At 42.3% G+C, this 24,822-nt stretch overlaps 3 protein-coding genes across 4 annotated transcripts; 2 read left to right on the forward strand and 1 right to left on the reverse strand.

Annotated features, from left to right (window-relative positions):
* The first annotated feature begins 138 nt into the window (after positions 1–138).
* LOC148320857 (adenylyl cyclase-associated protein 1-like) lies at positions 139–17,934 on the forward strand. 2 transcript variants are annotated; one of them, XM_088278586.1, is made up of 13 exons: positions 139–305; positions 3,018–3,122; positions 3,482–3,582; positions 4,522–4,599; positions 14,194–14,337; positions 14,424–14,509; positions 15,168–15,273; positions 15,394–15,583; positions 15,855–16,036; positions 16,127–16,250; positions 16,505–16,587; positions 16,680–16,823; positions 16,915–17,934. In XM_088278586.1, exons 2-13 carry the CDS (start codon positions 3,020–3,022, stop codon positions 16,996–16,998), a joined length of 1,425 nt encoding a protein of 474 aa, XP_088134712.1. In that variant the 5' UTR covers positions 139–305; positions 3,018–3,019; the 3' UTR covers positions 16,999–17,934. The 2 variants fall into 2 exon arrangements, with proteins under 2 accessions (XP_088134712.1, XP_088134713.1); XM_088278587.1 differs by having other exon boundaries at positions 182–301.
* LOC148320858 (palmitoyl-protein thioesterase 1-like) lies at positions 16,866–20,989 on the reverse strand. The gene is made up of 10 exons (XM_088278589.1): positions 20,404–20,989; positions 19,692–19,814; positions 19,411–19,520; positions 19,197–19,324; positions 19,049–19,119; positions 18,874–18,976; positions 18,709–18,799; positions 18,545–18,643; positions 18,405–18,476; positions 16,866–18,331 (listed from the first exon to the last, which is right to left on the reverse strand). Exons 1-10 carry the CDS (start codon positions 20,519–20,521, stop codon positions 18,209–18,211), a joined length of 1,038 nt encoding a protein of 345 aa, XP_088134715.1. The 5' UTR covers positions 20,522–20,989; the 3' UTR covers positions 16,866–18,208.
* Positions 20,408–23,846, forward strand: LOC148320859 (ras-related GTP-binding protein C-like). The gene is made up of 7 exons (XM_088278588.1): positions 20,408–20,992; positions 21,830–22,033; positions 22,106–22,305; positions 22,476–22,590; positions 22,684–22,826; positions 22,887–23,035; positions 23,320–23,846. Exons 1-7 carry the CDS (start codon positions 20,813–20,815, stop codon positions 23,466–23,468), a joined length of 1,140 nt encoding a protein of 379 aa, XP_088134714.1. The 5' UTR covers positions 20,408–20,812; the 3' UTR covers positions 23,469–23,846.
* The last annotated feature ends 976 nt before the right edge of the window (positions 23,847–24,822 follow it).

Raw genomic sequence — 24,822 nt, forward strand, 5'->3', positions numbered from 1 at the left:
TGCATTGAAATAAACGCGTTCTTTTTGCAGAGCTCTGCTGCACTGTCATGACACATGCAACGAAAGAAAGGACTCTTTAATTTTCCGCTTTTCTCCATTATTTTTTCCTTTCCGTGTGCGACTCACGCGCCTTATATGGCAAAGGAACAAGCTCGCGCAGACAAGGGCGGAAACCGAGCGCGGTGACAGCTGGGTAAGTTCATCCAGGAAGAAAAAGACCCAGCTCGGTCTTGCTTGGTTCAAGGCGGCTACACAACCCGACGTCCGTATAAACGAGCGAGTGATCACGTGACCCGTTCTCGTAGGTAAGCTCACGTTTCTTGCCCTTGGTTTTACGGTTATATTTCAAAGCATTTTTGGAAGGGGCTTTACCATAAAACAACAGAGCGCCGGCGCCGCCTCATCAGTCAGAAATCATTGCAATCAGGGGGGACGCTAACACACCCGGCTAGCCGTTGTTGCTAACATAACCACAGCTTTTTTTCCCTTTTTTTTTTAAAAGCACATATCATTAAGTTATCTCACCTGTCCACTTACTTATATCCAATAAAGCGAATGAATGTGAGGTTTATTATTTTTGTAAGTGTGAATTCTAAGAAAAAAAACAAAACATTTTCGTAATGTCGCTAACAGGGAGGGTGTGATAGCGACGAGAACCAGGAAATGCCGAAAGCAGCAAACAGGGAAGGAGTAAAATAATCAAACGTTTTATGTAAACACTTTACAGAGCTGTACTCACAAGTGTGTCTGTATCGCCTTTTAATAAAACGCCGGTTACGGTTTGCTAGTTTGCGGTATTCCAATGCTGCATTTTGTTCCCTTCGTGCTATGTCGAAAAGGGATCTTTCCATAAAGTCAAAGTTGGTTGCGATTTATCTATTTTCTAATCAAGGCGAAATATCAATGATTCGATTACGAAGAGGTTATTCAAATCATTTGCGACTGCACTTGCCGCAAATGCAGATTGTGCAAAGCCACTGTCAGCAAGACAGTTAGCCAACCGCGCGCCACCGTCATACCTGCTTGAATTGAAACTCCGAATCCATATGACGCATTAAAGTGCATTATTGCATCGCCTCAAATCAATGTGGTCTTTGTTTTCGTGCTGTGCTTTCGGACGTGAGGTCGTTCGACGTTTGTTTGTCTCACGCTTTCAACAAGCACACGTTTCTGGCCTTCCCAAAACACCCGAAAGAAATCGTGTTGCAAACGTCATGCACTTGAAAGAGTTTTGCATGAGTTGTGGTGTTCGTAAAGCAGCCTAAAGAATTGGGCAACCGAGAAGTGCTTGTTAAGACTGTCGAATTAGCGTTTATTTAAACGACTGCAACATATAGGTGGTACCAGGTAGTATTTCCTAACTAAACTTTGATCTTCAACAATGTTGAAATTATATTTTGATAAAGTTTCCATGTTTGTCCGAAGCATAGCCGCTTTCAAAGGTGAGCTGCGATTTTTTATTTTCTTTTCTTTTTTTATTTTATTTTTTAAATTCGGAATATCCGATTTTGCAATGGCAAATCTAAGTCTGACTGATCCTGAACCTCTCACAGGCTTTCTTCCTGCTGCATGGTGGTGTTCGTTGACAACAAACGTCTCGCAAAGATGTACGTAGGTCTCTAATATACAAACTATAATCAATGTATAAGACGGAGACCATTTCCGTGTAATCTTGAAAGACCACAGGATACTGACCTGAACATAAACGGTGGTGCAACATATGTAGAAAGCCAAAAATAACAACACTGAGTCATTTATATTCTTTATCATCTGCAGAGAACTACCAATACACTCACTCACACTTAAGGGAGCTTCAAAATGTCTATTGAGTTCATATTTATTTATTTTTATTTTCATTTTAAATTTACATTTACATTGTATTTCATTTTGAGGGGTGGGAGTTATGTTTTACTTCATCGCACTCATTTTTGCTTATGTTGGATTACTTTCTCATGTGTATATATTGTGTGTGTGTGTGTGTGTGTATATGTATCATATATAGTCTTTATTTTTGGCAAAATTTCACTTTGATTTTAATTTTTTTTACTTGTTGCCAAAGTGCAATAAATGTTCTGTTTTTATTACATATTTGAAATAAACATCACTGTATGTTTATATAAATTACAATATTAGGGTGCTATATTTCATAGTAAAGTTTTTTTTTTTTGGTTGGAGTGGGGAGAAGATATTTCAGCTTTTTTTTTTGTGGTCAGGAATTGAAAGAAATTTCCTGTCGTACGGCAGCACTATTTCCTGTTATCAATCTTCGTAAAATGTGGAAAGTTAAACAACCTTCGGGTGCAAATCTTTTATTGGCGCAACACGACAATTAGGTCACGGGTATTAGTGGCGAGTGTCCTTTCTTAATCTAATTATAAGCAAGCCTGGCTCAGAAATGAATTTGCTGCGCCCTCTCAATGAGTGGTGCTGTAAAAAGAGGGAAAGGTGAGCTATTATGAAACGCAGCCCGGCCTATTTACTTAGCAACCATAGTTCCAATTTGTCCACCCACAAAATGAACCACAAAGTCTTTTTTTGTTTTGAAAGCGAACTGGTTTTAAATTATCGATGACATCACCATGTCTGTTCGGGTCTTGCGTAATGTTGACCTTTCTCACTGGTTGTCTATACATCACAAACTGGTTGATCGTGCTTTGATAATTAAAAGATCACAACAAGGAAAATAAATCTGATTCCCCAAGTCTGTCTTGTTTGAAAATATAACATAGCGGTGTTAACCTTTGGCCACAAAGTATTTTGCTAGCCGAACACACCTTCGTCTCATATCTACATACCTTTTTTTCAAGTCCTGACCTGTTTCCCTTCTCTTGCGTTCTTCTGTTTGCTTACCTGAGGAGTCGTCAATCAGGGATCACCCAGGAAAATATATTTTATTTATTTGTTTTTACGAATGGTGGTGTTGAAAAGCTACAGTCTGTTTTCATTCCAGCCTAACACTATATCGGTGTCACCTCGTCCTAATTGGGAGACATTCCTAATCGCGTCTAATCCCGTAGGTATGGCAGAGCTGGCGAATCTGGTGCAGCGGCTGGAGTTGGCCGTGGGCCGTCTGGAGGCGATGTCGGGCCCCGGTGGCAGCAACGAAGGGGCAGCTGAAGGAGGTAATCCCCCCCCCCGAGACTTGCTGCGGAATATTTAGTTTTGATGTCTAAAGAAAACGGCGAGCGTTAATGCCTGCGTGTTGAATTGGACTTTGCTAAAACGCTAAGTGGTTGAGTTGCTATTTTAATGACGCGATTGACGCGTCAGCTTTGCGGTTACAGACGGCATCTTTGTGTAATGAGGAAAGAAGTCGTAACAATCGATGGAACGGTTGAACAATTGTAATTATGTGTCACTTGTTTTGGAAAAAAAAAAAAATCACATGCCTTGTGATGCTGCTTCACACCAGTGCAGCAGCAGTGTTGATTTTTTTATTTCATTTGATATATTTTTTTTGTTTCCCTTTTTCTGTTAACAGCTGTATCAGCCTTTGTCGAGGCCTTTGACGCGATTATCAACGGTCCTGTCAATCAGTATTACGGCTTCAGTCAGCAGATCGGGGGTGTTGTCCTGAAACACGTACGTAACTGTTCATGCTTTGTAGCACTCGGTGGAATCCAAATGTAATGTGACACATATCCAATAAGGGTGGGACTCTGTGGACCCCTCACGATTCGATTCGATTCGATTCAGAGGCCCACGGTGTGAGTCGATTCATCACAACGTTGGCCTACATTTTATAGTCCATTTAAAACACTGGTACCTTATTTTAATTTTTTAAATTTATTAAGGAATAGGCAGGATTTATATTTCACACTTTAATTAAAGGTAGTACCTTATTTTTTTTATTTTTTATTAATTTAGGAATAGCCGGGATTTATATTGCACACTTTAATTTAAGTGACAAGGCAATTAGGTTTACAATAGTGTCAACACAAATTTAAAAAAAAAGGGCCAAAAAAATGTCTGTAACGTCTCCAATAACAAAACATCTCTAAAAACTGTTAAACTGATTTAGAATAGAATAGAATAGAAATCCCTTTATTGTCATTGTACTCAAGTGTGCAACGAGATTAGAGGGCTCCCCTCTCCAGTGCAATACAACAATAGTAAAAAGGAGCACTGTGAGGGGGAGCATCATTTGTATTTTAATAATTAATATCGCAATATGAAGTTAATGAGGGCTGCTTTTATTTAACCGTTTGCTTTAACAAGGATGGCGCCGCGCGTATGACTTTTTGCTTGCGCCGCCAACTTGTCTTATTAGCTCAGCCTCAGCACAGATGTCTGAAGTACAAATGGACATTTGAAATTTTATAATGTATAATTTTAAATATTGATTATTAATATTGCTGAATCCCATTGAAACGATGCATAAAAAAAAACGATTATCGTTCCCACCCCATCGATCATTCACTGTTATATTACTGACGGCAGACTTGATAAATGTTGTTGGAACATCGAAATGTCTTTGTTGAAAATATTTGTGATTCCTTCTTCTTCTTGTCATCCTCACAGGCAGAAATGATGAAGCAGGCGTTCTCCAGTCAGAGACAAGTCATCGTAAAGGCCTCCACTGCCCAGAAGCCGTCTGATGTAAGCCACTCATGCTTAAAATTTTTGTGTGTGTTCACTTTTTCTGCATAATGTTGGAATATATCTTTATATCAATGTTAGAATTTAACTTTAACCCAATGTAAACTCAAATAAGTAATCTGACTCCAATTTGCGACCTTACCCAACTCTCACACATCCAACAATATGCGCGCTCGTTCTGCAATAGAAAGGTATCAGGAAGCCGGCATTTTCACACACGAAGTGGATTTATTCCCAATACAGATTTCCTACATGGCACCTAGATCTCGGATCCCTCTCAATACAAGTCTACACCTCTCTTGCCACCAGCGAATGTGTTCTACCCCCGAGTTGCCCAGTCCTGATTCATACTATACAACATGCAAAATGGCACAGACAAAGGCATCCTGGCATGATTCTATTGGCTATGTGTATTGCAGTTAACTTTAGCTCGCTCTCATTGGTCTTTCTCCTCCCGCCGAATCCCGTGGCTCCTCCTGCGTGCGATTCCCCCGATGGCCGCTCCTTCCCGGAGTCATCTCGTCTCGCTCAGCACCTTCTGTTTCTAAAACATTCCATTCTTGCACAACCCCCGCAACCAGTTTCTCGCCACCAGTCACACTCTCAGCATTTTACAATATCACATTTTCATACATTGGATGCACCAACATCTAATGAACTATGTTAAGCTCAAACTCTTATATTCCTTTAATAGTCAAAAGTATGAAATCCTTTAAGTGTAACTGAAGTTTAGACCATGCTAATGACCAGACATTCAGGAGAGGAATGCAGGAAGATTAGATCACAGCTGCACCACAGGAGGTGTGAACGAGACCCCTCTGAAACAATGGACTTCCATGCCAGGATCACAAAAGTGGCTCCGAGCCGTCTAACCTTTGTTCAGTTTTAAATTGACTGCCATTTACATTATCCTTTAATCCCTCTCATGACCTCAGACATCTGAGGTCATCACTAGAACACCTTGTTTCATTGCTGCACACGAGCTCGACATCACTTGCCATAAAACTAAAACACATCAAACAATTAGTAAAAGAATAAGAATCAGTAGAAAATTTCCTTCCCTCCTTATGGCCTCAGGTCCCCGAGGCCATCTTTCCATACTCACATCCTGGACTCCCGGAGGGCCACGCTACCTCCGCCTCCTGGGGGTCCTTTTGAGGGATCATCATGTACTGACCCCCAGGAGGGAGTGGCCCCAACGTGCGTTCTATTGTCTTAACAGTTAATGATCTGATACATGGAATACAGCAACATCCGCATAACACCATAATAGCGGCAAACACAGCGATAGAAATCAGTACTGATGCAATCAGGCTTTTATATTTACCAAAGATGTTGAACCAGTCAGAATACCAACTGGTGTCCACACCTGAGTGCTCCTTCATTTTGTTACTTAGCGTGCGCAGACCCTCCAATGCCTTGGTAAGGCGACCGTCAGGAGATGTATTGTTGGGAATCAGAGTACAACACTGATCCCCAAAATACCACACACCCCTCCTCTTTCGGCTAACAACATATCTAAGCTTATTCTGTTCTGGAATGCCATAAGAGACGTGGCAGCCAATTGCTCATGCACTGCCTGGAGTGCTGAGGTGGTAAAATTCGCCAATCGTTGGACATTATAGTGGACATAATTAATCCGGTCCACATTTTTGTTTACTGTAACGAACAGGAAAAGGCTCTCCCATCCTGCCGCAATTTGATCCACCAATTTATACTCGTCAGGGATCCCTCTTGGAACTCCAATTGCATCTATATACGTGGGATCTCCTGCATTCAACCATTCTTGCATGTCCCTTCTCTTCCTGTTAAGGAAGGGGATTCTTCCCCATTGTCCAACACCTTCCCACTCCATTTTGGCCAGATCTAAGGCTGTCACACTAACTGGCATGATCAGCGTTACCAGGGCGCACTTACCTGAGGCATTGGTGGGAAGCCTATCGTACAGCACTTTCTCTCCACACCACAGCCAAACATCATCACGAGCGAGAGGGATTCCTACTGGCAAAGACACATTTTCATTACACCATGACTCCTGGAGATTTCCAATCCCAGGACCAGTCCCATTTAACTTTTAGGCAGGTGAACTTTTGTTTTGCAACTTGGGTGTCAAAAATAGGCTCTTTCTTTTTTATTCCCACATCATTCCATGGGTGTGTCCAATTAAAATTGTACCCAAGTGTTCACCTGTGTCGGTTGTTTACATTTCAGATTTAGCAGTAGTTGTTGTGTCTGTGTCAGCGTCTTACCATCATCTCGCTCTGCTCCATACCATACCATTCCATTACATGCTCCTTTCGCTCCATCACTTCTGTCATCCCGCATCCTATGTTCAAACGCAAACATCGTCCACACAAAGCACACGCCAGCAGGTAAAATAGTCAATAAGTTAAACATTTGCATCGTCATCGTCTTTGTTCAGACTCGAAAGTGTCTGACTTTGATCCAATTCATGCCATCTACACATTCCCTCTCTTGACCTGCCCGTCCGGGCGGTCAACCCCTAAGCTCAACCATGGCGGGCACAAATACTGGGGCCGGGCGCAACTGTGAGCTATGGTACCACTTTTGTCCTGTAGTTCCCAATTGGATGGCGTGCCAGGTTCTAGCCAGAACGCTAAACTGTCCTTATCAGCGAAATCGAGTCCACCTCCGGGAAAGCACCCGGAGGTTGATGTACGGAGCGAAGGCCGACTCCAGTGATGCTGAGTTCACTGAGTTCAAATATCTAACTGTGTTCCGAGATTACAAATTAAGCCTCGAGCTAACGCTCCAATTTTGACTGTTAATTGACAAATTTTAAAGCAACACAAATGAAACAGTAACCATTTATGCTTAAAATAAAAAATCCCAAAACTATAATAACGCAGATACCGAATTAAACCTCTATTTTTTATTTATTTATTTTTTTTTATGGGAAGAAAAGGTGCCCTACAAGACATAGACAGCTCCAAGACCGCTGCAGTCTTCACCTCCTATTGTCTCATGATTGGCTCAATCCACCTACAGGCTGTGCCCACACTGATTCTGTCAACTGGGGGAGGGGGTAGAGACAGTAAAAACATCGCGGAGCTGTGGAGCCGAGCCCCAACTCAGTCGGGCCCTGGGTCCACAACACCTCTAGCAGAGACACACACAGAACTACCATTTCCGAGCGACCCTTCCCTGGAAATTTTGAAATTTAGTAATGTTCCCAAAACCAAAGAATTTGTAGTCGGTGCTGATATATGATCTCCCGATTGTGCAACAACTATGGGGTCTAGACCTCCAGTATGATGACGCTCATCAATATTCAATGCGATTTGTGGCTCGGCGAAAGTAAACAATTCATACCATTACCGCTGCTCAGGGACAAGGCACGCGTGCGAGGCAACGCCAGTAGACATAACAAATATATAATTCTAACGCAAGATGCACTCATGACTAAATTTGGATGAGTGCATTTTTGATAAACCAAATCATGTTTGTGATCACATGTACAATGTGATATGTCAATTGGTGAATTGAAAGGGTGGCGGTTGCTAAACCACTCAGACCAGAGCAAGAACAGGGCATACCCACTGCGGGAGGATGGGAACCAGGTTTCAGAGCTGCCCTCAAATGTTTCAGTTCAGTTCAGCCACTGGGAAGGAAGAGAGCACGACATATGCTCCCTCCGATGGATGTGCAGAGTCAAGTTCAGTCCCATCCGGGAATGCCACTCGAATTCCAGTGTTCGTTCAGTCAATGGCAGTGACTCAGGCAATCTTGAGAGTCCACATGGCTCAGTGGGGGTTGCGGAAGGAGCTCATAGCTCGCCCCAATATCCAGCACCATCGAAAACTTGTCCATCCACCGTCCCCGGAATGCTAGGACCTGCTAGTCCTCGAACGCTGACGCTCCGCGGCCCCCTGTCATGGAATGGGGTACGAGCGGGTTTGTGTCAAGTGCGTTGGGAGTGGGTAACGGTGGCGCCCCCTGCGCTGGTGGAGCTCTTTGTGACAGATATGGCACCGGAGGATGGCACATTCCAGAAAGTGGCTCGGCATGGACAGCTCATCACCCAGTGACCCCACACCCCGCAGCAAGTGCACACCCCACTCACAACCCCCGTCTGTAAACACCCATACCTCTGTTACTGCAATCCCAACCTCGTTGACTGACCTGCTATGGACAGCAGCCAGTCTGCTGTGGCGCTGCGTCACCCGAACCTTGCCCAGAAGCAGCAGAAGTGGAAGGAGCAGCTGCCTCCTTTTTTCTTATCTCTCTTGGCCTTCTAAACCTGCAAGTACAACAATTTTAGTCACGCTCCTTAATCCAATCCCATATATTCCTTTTCTGATGTCGTGCAAAATTAGGTACAAAATGTGTTCTACTTAGGCCGATTAGCATTATTTCATTCATGGACTATTTCGCCTGATGTCTGCCACTGGAAGGTGCACGCCCTTGTGGACGGCCAACTGGAACAGCTGTGTAATGTCGACATTATTGGATGGGTCACTGCCGGAAGTCTCACTCCATTCATGTCTCGCCCTGGCCACATAGACCAGGCCTGTCTCCCTTTTCCCCACCTGAAAGACACAGCAACATCGACCCCAACGGGCCAGAAATATCTGATGCACGGCACAGCCAATCTCACCTGAGGTGTCCCCATTTAGCTGGTGACCATCATGCTGGTCAGCAGATCTGGCCTCGGCCTCAAGTGAGGATAGTTCCTCTGAAATAAATTTTGTCCCGCCTGTAACTCTGTATAAACCTCTTAGTCTGGTGTCTCCTTTGTAGGAGATTTCAACCAACGTGACCTCTTTACAACGTGTGACCTCTTTACAACATGTCGAATAAACCAATGTTGACCTTTCTGCTATCTTTACAGCTGTGAGAGCTGTTACTAACGCCTCCTTCCCCCTTGGGTAATTACAAATGTCTTATCTTCAAACTTCCTACAAGCACCCAGTATCCTGGCTTCACCCATTTTGTGCCCCTGCTGGGAGACAGAAAGATCCTTGTCACTCTAAATTTGCGCCTGTCCTTTGTTTTCCTAACACTTTTCACATATGGTCAACTAAAGTTGCTTCAACATCTATTTCCCATTTGTTCTTAAATTTGAGGTATTCTATAAGTTCTTCCAAACAGTGTTTTACAATGTCTTAGTCCTAAATACAATGAACTACGATACAATGGAAAATATCAGAATAATATTCATACATCCAACATGAGACACGTGCTTGAGACCACTTCAGGGTCATTTTCGTCTGAAATATCTCCTCTACAACAACTTACCCTTTCGTTAAGTGAGTAATTTTCCATAAAAACAGTGCCACTAATTCGACATTAACTCCAAGTATCACTGCTGTGGTGCTGTATTATATGGAAAAGTCTAAACAATCCAAGAAAATTTTGCCCTATCCTGGACTGGGTGTGTGTTCTCTAGTCGCGCATCCAATGTGAATAATAATAACTTCTGTGGAGCATATGAGCAGGCTAAAGCAACAACTATATCTTAATCTGTACCGCGGACCCTAAATTAGAATATCTTATTTCTCCCTCCTTGTTGAGGAGAACCTCCGGGATGGGCGTGGTGAGGCGCTATTTGAAGCATTCTCCGGCCTTCTGGTCACACTGGTCACATGTCACCTCAAACCTGTGGACAGAACTGGACGAGTGGCACTTGCCAGTGAGAATGAGAAGGGGTAAATTATCTTCCTTCCAAAACTTTCAGTTTTGCATAAATTTTGTGTAATAACGTCAATCAACCATTCACTTGATGCTTGAATTTAATTACTCCAATCTTTCTCCAAAAACAATTTGAAAATCAATACTCGGGAGTGCAATAGGGATTCAGGTTGATCAGGCCTGTCCACCCATCGCATCCTAAGTACTGTAAGGGCTTGCCGGTGACCTCAAACAATTGTCTGTCCTGAGGCCCGTCCCTTAAACATTCACTCACACCACATATGCATCCAAACACTTTTTCTTTCACACTTTCATTCACCAAACGATACTTTCCAATTCCACACAGAGACCCCTCCCTTGGCGCGTCCGCCTTGATTTCACTGAGATTTGTGCTGGCAGATCCATAATTTTGCCTTAATTTAGCCAGCGTATGCCAAAATTTACAACTGTGGGTCTCTGGATTTTCCCATTCACTCCCCGTGAAGTTGTTTCTCCTCTCCTGGACGCAGCTGACGAAACTGCACCTGTGACATCAAACAGCTCATAGATGCGAATGTTAGCAGTCTGGTATTTATGGAATGATGTCATATCCTCTAAAATTGTCATGTCAGCGTTCGCGTCGTACAGTCAAACAAAAACATCTGTCTTCCACCTTTGTCACATTTAATACACATCAGTTAATAAATCATCTACAAAACTATTTAGTCCAACTTTAAATTTGGTAAACCAATCTCCAATGGCTAGATATTCCCCTTTCCAAAGATTTTCTTTCAACATGTTCATAGAATACTTCACTTAAAACTTATCCCAAAACCATAATCCCTTTGCTTAAAATTTAAATTTTAATAAGATTGTCGCCGCCCTGCTGTTCCTCAGGCATCCCCTGCATGTTTCAGTGTTTAACTTGTGTTCTAATTCCCTGCTAATTTGTATTTATTGTTAGGTTGAATACATATATTTTATCCCCGGACTGCTACACTAGCACTGTAAAAAAAAACTGCTCCACACCTCAATGAGAGGCAGATGCCTGAAGATTAGATCAACGTCTGCAACATCGAGGGGGGTGCCGCGACACACCTCTGATACAAAAGGACTGTGACCTTCTTACGAGAGCACCAAAAGGCATATCTTCCTTTTCAATCAGTTAACGACTGCCATTGATGCCTGTTTTTCCTCTTGTGTCTGAAATGTTTACATGTTCCTGCTGGTGCTTCCCCCCCCCCGGGGCCAGCACGGGCGTCTCCACACTCCCCTGCTGTTCTCCGCGCACCCTCTCTCTCATTATTCACAGCCTGTTCGATCAATTGTATGGTCGCTGGTGCCATCCGTGAATCGTTTTATCTTTTGCATCTCAAACCATTCTGCTCCCCCCCCATTAATGGCGCCGTCGGATCGGGCGGCGGCTCAAACACATACTGTTGCGAGTCTGGCAACTGTGGAGAAATGCCTCTCAGACATTCCGTCTTTTCTTCCACTTTTTCAATCACTTCATCCTCCTTCTCTGACTTCCTCCCCCTACTTTGGAACGGGCATCTAACTTCAAAGAGCTGTTAACTCTTTGTTAGAGCACACTCATGATTTTACGATTACACCTATACTCATTGCCTTCTTTAAAATCTTTCTCACTCTTATTTTTTTCCTTTAATTTTCCAAATTCACTGTAGCCTTACCAAAGCCACTCAACCAATCAAGGTATCAAATCACAAACTACAAAGACAGGAACCACCTATGCTCTTGCAAAGGTTTCGCATGCTCTCAAAAGCTTCATTCAATTATGATTTCATAACACCAATCTTTTTTCTTTGTGTCATTTCCATCTGTGCATTTCATTCCAGTTACTAATTACAGTTACCTTAATAGAAAGACCATCAACTCAAGTATGAAACATAAAATATTTATTTCTTCAATTCCTCCTTACAGCAGACCCTAATTCTTATCCTTTTCATTTGTTCAAGTCACACCTTCTTCAATCACCAAACTCTGTCATTCTCAATACTGCCTGTTTCACCATCCTCCTTTCCATGGAACATTAATTGTTCCTTTCTCTTTTCTACACATTCTGCATCTTTTTCACATTCCTTTTCTTTTCTTATTGAACTTCCAATCGCTACACTGACACAATTTCTTCTCTTTTCTCTAGCTTTCTTTCTTTCTCTTTTCTTATTTCATCCCTACTTCATGTTTTTCTTCTCTTTTTTATGTTTCATTTTTATGAATTTATCCTTAATCTCCTTGCCACACCCAGGACCCGAGACCACTATAACACTTCCTCTCCTTCAACATCCTGAAATCCACTCGTGTGTGTCCCAACCACTTCTTACGCAGAACAATTTTAGCCTTCACATTCACACAGCTTCCACACAGACACGTAAATCCCAGATTTTAAACCGTGTCCCGATACGTAAATCCCAGATTTTATACCGTATCTTAACCACGAATAGTTCCAAACTATTCTAGTAGGTAAATCCCAGATTTTACACTACTATCGTCCACACTTTTACACTTATTTATTTATACATTTTAACGCCGTTCCACTCCGCCTTCCTCTTATAATTTAGCGTTGCCAATATGCAGAATTTGAAAAGGATCTGCTTACCTTATGTCACTGTGGGCCCAAGAGGAAGGCCGGTCAGAAGTGTGGCTCCTTTATCCTTTAATCTTTATCAGGTCGTCACCTGGTGTGGACGTGGGCCCCAGGCCCGAGTCCCAGACTCTTGTGGTTTTTCCTGAAGCCCCAGGCTTCCTTTGAGCCCCAGGCTCTTGAAGCCCCAGGCTTCTTTTCTTTTCTTAGAGTCCCAGACTCTCTTTGAAGTCCCAGACTTCTATTACCTCTCATGCATCCCGTCGGCGTCACCATAAATTGTTGGAATATATCTTTATATCAATGTTAGAATTTAACTTTAACCCAATGTAAACTCAAATAAGTAATCTGACTCCAATTTGCGACCTTACCCAACTCTCACACATCCAACAATATGCGCGCTCGTTCTGCAATAGAAAGGTATCAGGAAGCCGGCATTTTCACACACGAAGTGGATTTATTCCCAATACAGATTTCCTACATGGCACCTAGATCTCGGATCCCTCTCAATACAAGTCTACACCTCTCTTGCCACCAGCGAATGTGTTCTACCCCCGAGTTGCCCAGTCCTGATTCATACTATACAACATGCAAAATGGCACAGACAAAGGCATCCTGGCATGATTCTATTGGCTATGTGTATTGCAGTTAACTTTAGCTCGCTCTCATTGGTCTTTCTCCTCCCGCCGAATCCCGTGGCTCCTCCTGCGTGCGATTCCCCCGATGGCCGCTCCTTCCCGGAGTCATCTCGTCTCGCTCAGCACCTTCTGTTTCTAAAACATTCCATTCTTGCACAACCCCCGCAACCAGTTTCTCGCCACCAGTCACACTCTCAGCATTTTACAATATCACATTTTCATACATTGGATGCACCAACATCTAATGAACTATGTTAAGCTCAAACTCTTATATTCCTTTAATAGTCAAAAGTATGAAATCCTTTAAGTGTAACTGAAGTTTAGACCATGCTAATGACCAGACATTCAGGAGAGGAATGCAGGAAGATTAGATCACAGCTGCACCACAGGAGGTGTGAACGAGACCCCTCTGAAACAATGGACTTCCATGCCAGGATCACAAAAGTGGCTCCGAGCCGTCTAACCTTTGTTCAGTTTTAAATTGACTGCCATTTACATTATCCTTTAATAACTATTGTGAAGTTTCCTTCAATTTAAAACAATTAAGGTTGATTGAGTTACCAAAAGTTTAAAACAGCTGATTTAATTTTTTTATAAACTCATATACTTCCATTGACGGCTAAAGACGTCAAAAATCAATTTTATTTACTCGGCTGGAAGTGAATGAGTTAAGCGAGTCCCCTGCCTGCTGTAATTTTTCATGCAGTCTTTCTGTTGATCAAGGACATTTTGAGCAGCCTCCTGCGGCCGGTGTGCCAGGTCATCGAGCAGGTGCAGGCGTTCCGCGAGCAGAACCGCACATCCGCACATTTCCACCACCTCTCCGCCATCAGCGAGAGCGTGCCGGCCCTCGGATGGGTTGCCGTGGTGAGTAATAATTTTATTTTTTTTTAAGCCTGTCTGAATTTGTGTTTGTGTGAATCCGAAGGTAACAATTTTCTCTTCTGCCCCAGGCCCCAAAGCCAGGCCCGTATGTTAAAGAGATTCAGGATGCCGCCATGTTCTACACCAACCGTGTGCTCAAGGAGTACAAGGAAAAGTAACTAGAGCTTCATTTTTTTCGCTCATAACAACTTGGCTATTGTCAAGATGCTTTTTTCCAGTTACTGCAATTGTCACCAGTGACTTTTCTTCCTCCAAATTACTTTTTAAGTTTAGAGTTGCAGAGTCAGCGTAAACTCACGTTTGGTTTCCTGTGTTAAAACCTGACTTGGATGTTTTACAAGTCGAAGAAAGTTGTGCATTGTCATGGTGACCAGGGTTTAAAATTAGACTAAATCAGATACCATAACTCCACTGGAATTCTTTTTCAGGGCGGAAACTGATTTATTAGTAGTCAATCAATTGCAGAAAAAAGAAAAAAAAATTCAAAATGCCCTTTAAATTGAAAGCACCTGTTTAAAAAACAAAACAAAAACAAAAATAAACAATGAGCCCCACGCTAGTCTAAATGGTAAAGTTCAATAAAAACTTGAATAATCCCCTAATATTTTCTACAGCCAATCAATGTTTCTACAATTTCAATATAACTGAATTGTTAATCTTTGTTTTACCTTTGTATCAAAACAAAGACAAAAAGAGAGAGTGCCCCGTTTTCCCAGCTTTAAATTGAATTCTTAACCAGTGCCGATAATTGTCCTGGTCGATAAAACTGAAATAGAAAAGCAGTTATTTATTTTTTCTTCCTTTTCTCAAAGGGACAAGACTCACGTGGATTGGGTGCGCTCCTATTTGACAATCTGGACCGAATTGCAGAATTACATCAAGCAATACCACACCACTGGTCTGTCCTGGAGCAAGACTGTAAGCACCACTAGCACACAGGGATTGTTTTGCCAAAAAAAAAAGTCTATAAAGTGTGCTTTTTTTTTTTTTTTTTTAATTTTGTGGACTGGTTCCAAACCATCGTGATTTCCTCTTCAGGGCCCAGTGGCTTCAGCCTCTGCAGCCCCTCCCAGCAAGCCTAGCGGAAGCGCTCCACCACCACCACCCCCTCCAGGACCACCACCACCTCCCGCGGACCTCAGCGGCTCCTCTCAACATGGCGACAGCGACGCCCAAAGCCGGACTGCCTTGTTTGAGGCCATCAACCAGGGGTCCGACATCACCAGGGGTAAGCCGTGATGTGCTCTTTCCGCTATTCCGCATCCGTTGCCAGCTGCCGAATGATGACACTCGTAGCTGTGTGGCCACTTCCCTCTCAGAACTTCCCGTTTCCTGAACAACATGAAGAGTGTTAATATTGAACTTGCTTCTTGGGGGAGCATGCGAATGAGTTAATGTGTTATGGCGACGGTTAAAGCCTTGTACGGATTAACATTTAAAAAAATTGGAGCAATTTGGAAGCCAACCATGATCATGGAAAAGTTCATTTTCTTTTCCAGGCCTCAGGCATGTTAATGATGATGAGAAGACCCACAAGAATCCTGGACTGAGAGCTCAAAATGCCCCCGTGCGCACCGGACCAAAGCCCTTCACTAGTCCTTCCCCCCGTGCCACTGCATCAGCCACCCCGACTCGCAGCGCCCCGCCTGTTTTTGAGCTGGAAGGCAAGAAGTGGAAAGTGGTACGTCACTCGGCTGCCAGACCCGCACAAAGGCTACAAACGGTTTGCGTGGCGTGAGCAGTCCTCTGATGTCTTGCTTTCGCTCCACAGGAGAACCACGAAGGTGCGCAGCAACTGGTGATCAGCGACACCGAGCTCAAGCAAGTGGTTTACGCTTTTAAGTGCAACAGCAGCACTCTGCAGGTCAAAGGGAAGCTCAACTCTATTACTATCGGTAAGAATCTGAGATTTTTGTAATTTATTTTATTTTATTTTTTTTTTAACTCCTTCACTGCCAGCCCAGGTAAAGTGAATGTATGTTTTGACTTCTATACACGTCAATGGCAGTGAATGAGTGAACTCTTAATCTGCATACGACCATAACAGAATAAAATTTACCAATCAAAAAGTACAATTTTTTTTTTTTCAAAGTCAATGTGTCAGTATAAACTAGCGGGCCCCATGCGTTGATTTAATTTTCCCCGTCAGATAACTGTAAGAAAATGGGCCTGGTGTTCGATGACGTCGTGGGCATTGTTGACATCATAAACTGCAGGGATGTCAAAGTCCAGGTGCGTGCATCCTGCTTTGTGTTAAGTGAGAGACATCTGAACAAGTTCGATTTTCAACTGCATTAAATAAATGATTGTGCTGTCATGCGCAGGTCATAGGTCGGGTTCCCACCATCTCCATCAACAAGACTGATGGCTGCCACGTATACCTGAGCCAAAAGTCGCTGGACTGCGAGATCGTCAGCGCCAAGAGTTCAGAGATGAACATCCTGGTGCCCGGCAAGGATGGCGAATTTGTGAGTCTGGAGTTTGACACTAAATGAGATTTATTTTTTTTTGGTGAGGGGGGGGAGGAGTAATACAGTGACTTGTCTTTGTCGTCCACAGTCGGAGTTCCCGGTTCCCGAGCAGTTCAAGACGGTTTGGGACGGCGCGAAGCTTGTTACCACAGCAACAGAGATCTCGGGATAGAGCGGCAGCACGCCATGCTCTCGCCACCTCACACGCCTCCCCACATTTCGCCACCTGACTGATGACCTCCGCGCTCACCAGCTAACACACGCACGCTGTAGAGTCGAGACTCCAACGTCATGCGTTTTGTTTTTCCTCCCCCGCCCTTCTTCTCCTTGGCCAAGCGCAGCTTTTCGCTGCTCCTTCCCACAGCCAATGAGGAATGCTCTCGTTTATCGGAAGCATTCCTCCAGCCAATCAGCAGGGAGCACTTTGCCAATTATTTATCCGGATAATGCTGTACTAAATTAGCCGTTCTAGTTAAGTGGATATCGTCGTCTCTGCTGCCACAATTATCAGGATGCTTCATGCACTAATTATCTCTGAATGGCTAAGGAGACCCCCGTCCCCTCCCCAAGTTAACGGCGTGGTAGGTTTCTGTTCCTTATGCAATTCCATTGAAGCACTTGTTAACAAATCGTTTCCACATCGCAAAATATTACCGTTTGTTGTGTAGATGAAATATTCCAACGCTCACATTTTAATGAAATTTTTTCATCTCAGTGAAGCACATCACACTCGTACGTTGTCGGAATACACATTCCCGAGTAGAAGACATTCCATGGAAAGAGGCACGTTGAGAAAAGATGTGTCATTGACCGGGTCCTGCTGTTGTTAACAAATGGAAAAAAAAAAATGTCCCCATGGCCTTGCGAATAATAATCAATACGTGTCTCGATGTTAAGTCTTATTGGCTTCACCAACAACAACTTGACTCGTTGCTCCAAGATAATTTCTGCACCATTTGGTTCAAAAAGCGCTTGGAAGCTGTGGATTGTCTTTTATATTTTCTTTCTTTTACCTCTTCTCTTTTTTTTTTATGTGGGGAGGGAGTTGGTTTCACAATCAAGAATTCCGCTCATTAGTACTGGAGACATCATTAAAATGTTGCAATAACACTTGCTTACTTTTATTTTCGATTTAGAAACATGCATTCATCTGATACAACAGCGGCTCTATTAATTCTTTTAAAAATTTTCTCAATAACATTCCAAAAAATAAATTTTGACGAGATCAAAATCTCACCGAGGGAATAATCAAGTAATAAAACTATCTTAGCTTCAACTCAGCATGCTACAGACAAGCGCAACGGGAGGGAATGTTGCTGCATTCCCATGGCAAAGCAGTTCGAATAACCGCACACCCCCACCACCAACCACGGTTTGCTTCCTCATCGCAAGTAAGGCAGCAGGTTTGCATCGAACCATTCTCTGGTAAACTGAAGGTGATCTCCTTCTGTTGCAAGAAAAAACAGCTTTCCTGCCTTGTCCATAGCAGCCAAGCCCAAGCGATCCTATATTAGAACAAACACTCGTCACAACAATCCAATAAATAACTCGAGCGATTCTTAATATGTATGAACGCACCTCTTTGTAGAGAATACTCTCCTGTAGTGTTTCGGTTTCTATGGCCTGACCCGTTTTCAGGAAGCCAAACCACTATGGTGAAATAGTTGTTAGCGCACAACAAAAACAAGGCCGCACATTCAAACCGATAAGTACCTTACCTCGGAATCCACAGGATCCACCACAGTATCCTGCAAAAACTTGACCATGACAAATTTGTCTAGCATCTGAAGATTTTTCTTGTAAGTCTCATTCACGACCTTTCGAACAAGATTGGCGTCAAGAACAAATCGATGATACTGGATTCCACAGCCTTCATACATACCCTCTCCTGGTTGATATCAGCAAGAAAGAGGCTGTGTTTCTTGTACAGATCATCATTCAAAGGGTCATGCCAGTACTCCGCCTGCACCAGGCTGAAAAAGAACAGGTCAAAGCGGCTTCAAATGTGGATGTGAGCGGGTCAAAATGGGGAACTAATACACTTTACTGTTTTTGAACCAGATCGCTGTAAGCTTCGGTATTAAGGGCCTTTCGGATCATGTCGCAGATGTGGGATGCCTCTCCTGGACATCTTGGCAGCCCATAGACACCTGAGGGTTGTTGTGAACATTCACCGCGGATGTTTTGGGCTTGAACGACTCAGCTCTGGTGGATTTTTATACCTTGGTGCTGGCCGCCAACAGAGATGAGCGTCTTCATTGGTGGAGAAGGGCATCGTTGTGCCACAGATCTCCTGCAAAGGCAAAGTGATTTTGCTACAAATGCAAACCGGTGTTGTTGTGTCCTTAAAGTGAGCAAGAAGTTACATACAAAAATTGCGCCCCCTGTGAGAATCCCATAGCATTATATCCTCCCTTTAAACGGGCATCCCCAGCCAGCTGACTGCACACCATGGACACTTGATCATTCACATTCATGAAGAATCCATTTTTGGTGTCCTGTGAGAGAAATATTAGACAGTCACATGATCTTGCAATCTATTGAAACTGAAAGGGGACATTCTGAAAAAAAAAAAAAATCGTACCTCTACAACATTATTGCCAATCATTAACGAAAGCACGTAAATTCCTGGAATCTCCTGCTGGATCATTTTCTTCAACGCCCCCAGGCTGAGCGGGTTGCAGCAACTGTCACCTGGACACATGAGGAGTTACTTAAAAAGCAGATAACAGTGCTTTCAATAGACTACTTCCGTGACACAGTGCAAACCTTCGTATTAGAGCCGATTACATTTAGCAAAGTAATGTTTCAAAATAGTAAATACTACCACAGAACTGTGCTTATTTTTTTGTTGACAGTACTCACCCATCCCATGCCACAAAACCAGAGGTACTGTCCCGTTGATGGAGTCTTGAGCAGGTCTGCTTGCAACCAGCACCACCGGAGCCATCAGGAAGAACCACAGGACAACCACTGCCATCTTGGAACCTGGAATGCATTAATTATGTTTGTTTCTGAACCACTACTGGTCTGAAAATTATATCAATAACGTCTTTTTAGTCATCTATCTATTGGGGTGACCTATAGTGACAGGTGGATCTTCTTGCTGTCATTCATGCAACTGTAACTATTTTTTGTTCAATTAAACTAAATTTCACACTGTGTGCATTTGTGAGTAAACTGAGACGCGATCATCATTATTTCAGTAGATTAATGCGTTACTTTTTGTGGCACTCTGGTTTGATCGTGTGCAATGCATTTTTTCTCTCATGTAAATTTGATGACAAGGCCCAATAAACGTTTGGAAATATTATAAGAGATTTCATTGAAACGTGGTGCTATCGCTGAAATTTTATCAGTGGTTTAAAAAATGTACACATCGTTAACAGTTTGTGGTTTGCACAGGCGCTTGTTATTTGTTCGTCGCACATATTATGCAAATTCGCAGTTTTTTCGCCCTCACATGTACAGAAAACACATTAACGAATACATCAAATCGCTCTCATTAGTGCATTACGGTAAAATACACCTTAAGACTGTTTCTATCAAATTATGTTTGTTTGTAAGCATTACTCACCGCTCTTGAAGTCTTCCGGTATCTGATTATCACGTGACAGCGGAAAGCAGACCAGCCAATCAGAGGAAAGAGGCGGCACCCGTAGCAAAAGTACCAAGACTTGTGACTGGTTTTGCATAACCGAACTTTAGCCCATATTATTCTCACTTTTTATGATATAATGACACTTTAATGCGTCGGTACATTTTTTACTTGAACATCATGAAGGATGTATTTCGGTTTAACGTGAGGTTTACTCGTTCTCCGCCTGACATAGTGTGTCAACTAAATTAGCTTGCCATGCTAGCTCTCGTAGAACATTATCGACAACATTCCACGTCGGATTATTTCGCCAGTTGAATAACAGCTCAGACTCCGGTTTTGAGTTTGGGACATTCAAGTGGTTTCGGTTCATTCGGCGACGTCCAGGATGTCGATCCAGTTCGAAGAGCCTGCGTTAACTGGGAGCTACGATATCGTCGGTTCGTTCCCGAAAAGTTTTGGTTACGGGCTGGTGGAAGCAGACATGGAGGAGAGCCGCGTGTCAGTTGACAAGCCGAGGATTCTGCTGATGGGACGGAGACGCAGCGGAAAGTCGTCCATTCAAAAGGTCAGCTCAATTAAATACGTTTTATTTTTCATCAACTTCCTTTAAAATGGTTTATAAATGTTTTATTCGAAGCTATGTGCGATGTTACTGCGTTATTTTGTCATGCTGTAAATTGGAGACAGGTGTTGGAAATTAGATTAACAAGATCCATGTGTTTCAAAGTCTACTTATTAAATGTAAAATATTTTTTGCAATATTATTGTTGGAATCATTTGTACATATTTACCTTATTGTTGAGCTATATAGTATATTTTTATTAGTATTACACACAGGCCCGTTAAGTGTGCTTCAGAGTTTATTACACATACATTTAAATAAATATTTCTTGTATTAGTTGTGTGCATCATACATATGTGTATGAATTTGATTTGTATTGTAGTATTATTACACACGTTTCAAAATTTATTTATTGCACACATTTTTATACATGTTTCAAAGTGTATTTATCAGTGTATATTTTATCATATACATATATATGTATTTGTAAATTGGATTTGGACTGTATGGTCTTTTGCGCTGCCTTAATTTATTTATATGCATATATGTACTGTCGGTTAAGCACGTGCAGATTTTTTCACCCCAAAAGTTTTTAAGGATATATTTTTTTAAACATTTTCATGCTATTTTTATTCGGGGGAAAACTGCCTTTTTTAGGAAAAAAACAATTGGTGATATAGCGCCTCATGTTAACTATATTTGATTTAAAGAAAACATATTAATGAATATTTATTTTAACGCCATCATAATTGGCACCAATTATATGTGAAAGCACATTTTCAGCTGAGTGAGAGTAACCTTTGACTGAAATGATCATTGTTTTTTTTATTTTTTGCTCAGGTGGTTTTCCACAAAATGTCACCCAACGAGACTCTGTTTCTGGAGAGCACCAACAAAATCTACAAGGATGATATCTCCAGCAGCTCCTTTGTCAACTTCCAAATCTGGGACTTCCCTGGCCAAGTGGACTTCTGTGACCCGACGTTCGACAGCGAGATGATCTTCAATGGAACAGGCGCATTGATCTTTGTCATTGACGCTCAGGTGAGATGTGATTAAATCTTGAGTAACAAGACTTAGATTCAAAACAACTTTTCCTTTGTCTCCTGTTCTCAGGATGATTACATGGATGCTCTTGAAAAGCTGCAAGTGACCGTGTCAAGAGCTTACAAAGTCAATCCTGACATTAACTTTGAGGTGTTCATCCATAAAGTTGATGGCCTTTCCGACGACCACAAAATAGAAACGCAAAGAGACATTCATCAGCGGGCCAACGACGACCTAGCAGACGCCAGCCTAGAGAAAGTTCACCTTAGGTGAGTGATGGATGATGCTGCATACAAGATCTGTCCAACAAACCCATGAATGTTATTTCTTTCTCTCACCAAATGAAAATAATTAAGAGAAATGATAAGGATTGCAGAACCAGAATTAATTCATTGGCAGACTTATTTATGTCTTAAATGTTCTTTTGTTCCCTCCTCAGCTTCTACTTGACCAGCATCTACGACCACTCCATATTTGAGGCCTTCAGCAAAGTAGTCCAGAAGCTCATCCCTCAATTACCGACTTTGGAGAACCTCCTCAACATTTTCATATCTGTATGCTGCTTTTTTTTTTTTTCTTTCATCCTGTTGTTGTGTGAAAAATCTTACAGTATATCCTCTCCGAACCCGTGATTCCTGCGTTGGTAGCATTCCGGCATCGAGAAGGCCTTCCTGTTTGACGTCGTCAGCAAGATTTACGTCGCCACTGACAGCTCTCCCGTGGACATGCAGTCCTATGAGCTCTGCTGCGACATGATCGACGTTGTCATTGACGTCTCTTGCATTTACGGGTAAGATTTGAATTTGCCTTTATTCCAACGACGGATTAGACATTTATTATCCCTCGGCAGGCTGCTGGCGGATGGCAGCGGCTGTGCCTATGACAAGGAGTCTTTGGCCATCATCAAGCTTAACAACACCACCGTGCTTTATTTGAAGGAGGTCACCAAGTTCCTCGCGCTCGTTTGCATCCTCAGAGAGGAGAGTTTTGAGAGGAAAGGTGAGTAACTTATCGCAATAAAAATGTTTTTAGCTCAAGTTTCATACGGAAGCCTTTAACCTTTAGCATGCAATGCTAACAATTTGATTGATCATTTTTAATTGATTCGATAATCAGTGATGCCTTGATTATTAACATGCTTAAAAGAGGTTTGTGATGTTTTGATTAACTAATTTTGTTGGTGGGAGGGGTTCAGTTATAAAATACCATATGATAGAAACATCAGAGTAATTGATCTCAAAGTTTTTCACACAAATTTTGACTTGTAAACGCCCTCTCCACAGGCCTCATCGAGTACAATTTTCACTGTTTCCGAAAAGCCATATATGAGGTGTTTGAAGTCGCCGCCTCCAACCAAAGTGCTGTCCCGAAGAGCTCAAACTCGTCGAGCAGCAGCCTAAAATATGCTGCTCTAAACGGGAACGCCGTCTAAAACCTGATAGCGAAATACTACGACCGCCCCATCTTGTTGCCTTGTTTAGTGCCAGTGACAGGTTTGTCAAAATTCCAGGTAATGCATACACGGCGTATAATCTCTCATATTCTGTATAATCATTACTATGAAGATGTTGTTAGCTTTGTGTACCTACTCGGCCATTTTCTTGTGCAGCATAGCATATTTGTGGGAGAGCTGAGGGGCTTCCTGTCGCACTCTTTGTTTGTTCTCATCTCTCTTAAATATTTAACCTGAAGGGGCCTTGCACACCCCGTGTTTCCCCGTATGCTGCCTCCTAAGAGTACAGGGGCTTTACGTTTAAATTTACCACGGCCAAATAGTGCATTCCAAAAGCCGTGATGATTCATTTTTTTACTGTACATATGTTCTTTTAATAAAAATGTTCTATTTTGATGGTTGAAGATTAGCTGCTGATTTCACGCCGGTTTTCATTCAAATGATGCTTCGGCTCATTGCAAAAATGAACTTGAGACCTAGATTGTACATGTATTAAATTATGTGATTATGAACATGGTCAGGCGTTATGTCAGGTTGCTGTGAAGAGCATTGCCTCAAACTCTCCAGTCAACCTAAGATACATGTTTAAAATGCTTGCTTATGTTGTAAAATTTAATTTGAAAAGTTTTCACCGCAAAATGATATTTAAAATGTTACAAGTCATTGTATAAACTTTATATATATATATCTATTCTGTATACAGTGTATGAATATTATGTATGCCCAGTATCTCACGCGTTTCATACATTTATCAATATTTTATCTTTTATTGGGCAACACTGTCGAAATTACAAAATGTACAACTTGTATACCTAAATGGACTGTCTCCTCAAAATCACTCTACACAGCCATTCACGTCTAAACGACTCGCAAGAAAAGTGAGTCTCCACATTATGACGTCACGGTGAGTATGAAATCTCATTTTTTTGAGTATGATCGTTTCTTCATTCATTGAGGGTGCTCGATACTGTAATATCTGGAGACACGTTTTGTTCTTTCTAAGGTGCAAAAGGCTGCAGTTCCATATCAGGATCTTAAGTTATTACCTTGTCTGTCTATCAGAGCCATTATTTATAAAAAGTAATTTGCCGATTTGGACAGAAGAGGGCAGCATAGTTCAACATACACGCCTTAGCGCTTGTACGCAACAGTCCACCTGTAGACCTCGGAAATAAACGTCAAGATACCTTGCATGTGCTCATCTACAGTCCACATTCGCACACATTTAATGAAAGGAAGTCTAATCTACTCCAGACGATACGCAGAGGGGTTTGAAGCTTGGGTAATTATTGTGGAATGTTCCCCCGACTCAACTCCCATTTGGAGTGATTCT

This window comes from Idiotropiscis lumnitzeri, chromosome 16 (assembly GCF_059441095.1).
Source record: "Idiotropiscis lumnitzeri isolate Australia: NSW breed Sydney's pygmy pipehorse chromosome 16, RoL_Ilum_1.0, whole genome shotgun sequence".
NCBI classification, from domain to species: Eukaryota; Metazoa; Chordata; class Actinopteri; order Syngnathiformes; family Syngnathidae; genus Idiotropiscis; species Idiotropiscis lumnitzeri.